We start from the raw sequence: 2277 nt of genomic DNA on the forward strand, positions 1-2277 counted from the left end.
TCCACAGTGATCCAGACAGTGTGTCTTTCTGCGTCCTGGCCGTGGATGAGGAGTTCGAGTGCGACATCGCTCTGCAGATCCACTTCACCCTCATCCAGTCCTTCTGCTTCGACAACGACATCAGCATCGTCAGAGTGAGCGACATGCAGCGTCTGGCTGAGATTGTTGGCGACAAGGCAGAGCAGCTTGAAGATGCCCACTGCGTCCTCATCACGGTATGTAGAGCTCAGAGACACGAGATTCTATCATCCTGAATCAGTTCTGAAGTCTATATGTGATGCTGTTTGAAAGAAAACGTGTGACTAAAGCCTCTTTCCCCTTCCTTTGTGAACAGAACCCAGCTGATGGCTCTTGGGAGGATCCTGCTCTGGAGAAGCTGCACCTGTTCTGTGAGGAGAGCCGGCGTCTGAACGACTGGGTCCCTGAGATCAGCCTGCCCGAGCGCTGATCTGGGACTTGGCTCCCTCTCTTGCTCAGATGCTGTAAAGCTTCTTATTTGGAAATACTCATCCTGATGAACAGGATGACCCTGTTTCTGCTCATCCCTGGATACTCCTGAGGAGGATTCCGTCCAGGCAGCACGGCGCCGGCCCGAGGGGCCCCCCGTGAACCGTCGCCTCTTGTCCCGTCCATGCCAAGATGACTCTCATTCTTTATGTGAATGAGGTCAGGTATGCCGCAAGAGCGACACATCGACCCTCATTCTTTGTGCGGATGAGGTTTGGAGAGGAAGGAGAAGCGAATTCTGCGTCCTGTGGTTCCACAGAGCAAATGTCGCACTCTGAAGCACGCGCAGCAGGAGAAGAAGCGGTGCTGAGAAAGAGGCATTCTTAAAAAGGGACTTTTTAAAGATGTCCTCTTCGCTGAGCAACATGACAACAGTTGCAGTCAGCGCAAATGTTTCCCACTTTCCAGAATTGTCTTAATTCTCTAAAGGTTTCACTTTAGAAATTTAATGATGACAAAAAATATTCCTCAAAAAAGTATTGGAAAAATACTATCTAAAGGTTTTTACTTTAGATATTTAACATTGAGAGAAAAATACAAAAAGTGTTGAAAAGAAAAGAAAAAATTTGAATCTGATTTTGAATCTTAAAATATGAAAAATATGGGAAAAAAGAAAACTGAAAATGTACTACTTCTTGAAGGTTTCACTTCAGCTCAATTTATGTCAAATGAAATAACTTGTACACTGCATATTTTTTGTAAGATGAAAACATAGAAATAAAATATTTGAACTCAATATTGCTCTCTGTCTTTACTTTGACTTTTCCACCTGAGGTTAAAGTTGCTGGAGATTAAATCTCATAGCATCTTCAGTCTGGTTTGACTTTCTGACATTCTGAATCCTTCCTGAGGATTTAAAATAAAGTTTTCTCAATCAGCAGCTTAAAACAACAGCAAACATGTCATGTTTTATATGGACCTCTGTGCACTTTCACAAATCAATATGACTCTGGAGAGGCTTTTGATTTGGAATAATCAGTTAAGTGTCCTGCACAAGATGGGAACCCCTTAATAAATTTGTAATGGTAGGATGGAATATGTATATTACATGCTGTCATTTGAAGGCAAGAGATAAAAAACAGTGCAGTGTGTGACATTTGTGTAACACCTGTTATGCAAGTTTAGCATGTAAAAAGGAAATACTTTACATTTTGATCAGTAAATGTGCTGATTACAATGTAAGTCATGTGGTTAGATGGTGACTGGGGTGGAGGTGGCCTTTACTATTCTTCTCTTCTCTCTTGCTCAATATGATATCTTATTGGGACAGATTTGATCTGTGTAGGCTGTCCTCCACTTAACTGACCACATGCTGGGCATTGGTTTTTCCAATTTCTAAACTGAAAAAAAAATAATAATGTGGAAACTTCTATTTTCTCAGAAACAGCCCTCCAAACTCACAGTCTAAATACATTTGAACTAAATATTATGCAGTGCAGTTGTGTAATCAGGCTTTATTTTACATTTAGAGCATAGCGTTAAATGAAAAGGACATTGTTTGTGGAGCAGTTTCAGTACAAAGTGGGAACGTGTGCAATATAAACAAGGTAGCTTCTTGGTGAGTTGCATATACATATGTATGAGAATGGGGCATATATGTTCAATATCAAATCTCAACTATAGGTAAGTGAATTGATTAAAAATGTTGAATAATTATGTCCATTATATTAAATTGTAACCAGAGAGAAAGACAGATTAAACAAACAGCTGAAATGGAGGCTGGAGCACCCACAGCATCCACCACCACTGCTACCACTCACTGTATGCAGC

The 2277-nt window shown here is 41.1% G+C and overlaps 1 protein-coding gene across 1 annotated transcript; it reads left to right on the forward strand.

The window, feature by feature from the left end:
* Positions 1-7: 7 nt before the first annotated feature.
* LOC118332629 (growth arrest and DNA damage-inducible protein GADD45 gamma-like) lies at positions 8-974 on the forward strand (the record flags this gene model as incomplete). The annotated part of the gene is given in 2 exon segments (XM_035668017.1): positions 8-215; positions 335-974. Coding segments are annotated over 2 exon segments (322 nt in total), but the record flags the coding sequence as incomplete, so codon positions are not given.
* Between the last annotated feature and the right edge of the window lie 1303 nt (positions 975-2277).

Source organism: Morone saxatilis, unplaced genomic scaffold (assembly GCF_004916995.1).
Source record: "Morone saxatilis isolate NCDOM2014 unplaced genomic scaffold, NCSU_SB_2.0 Contig21, whole genome shotgun sequence".
NCBI classification, from domain to species: domain Eukaryota; kingdom Metazoa; phylum Chordata; class Actinopteri; family Moronidae; genus Morone; species Morone saxatilis.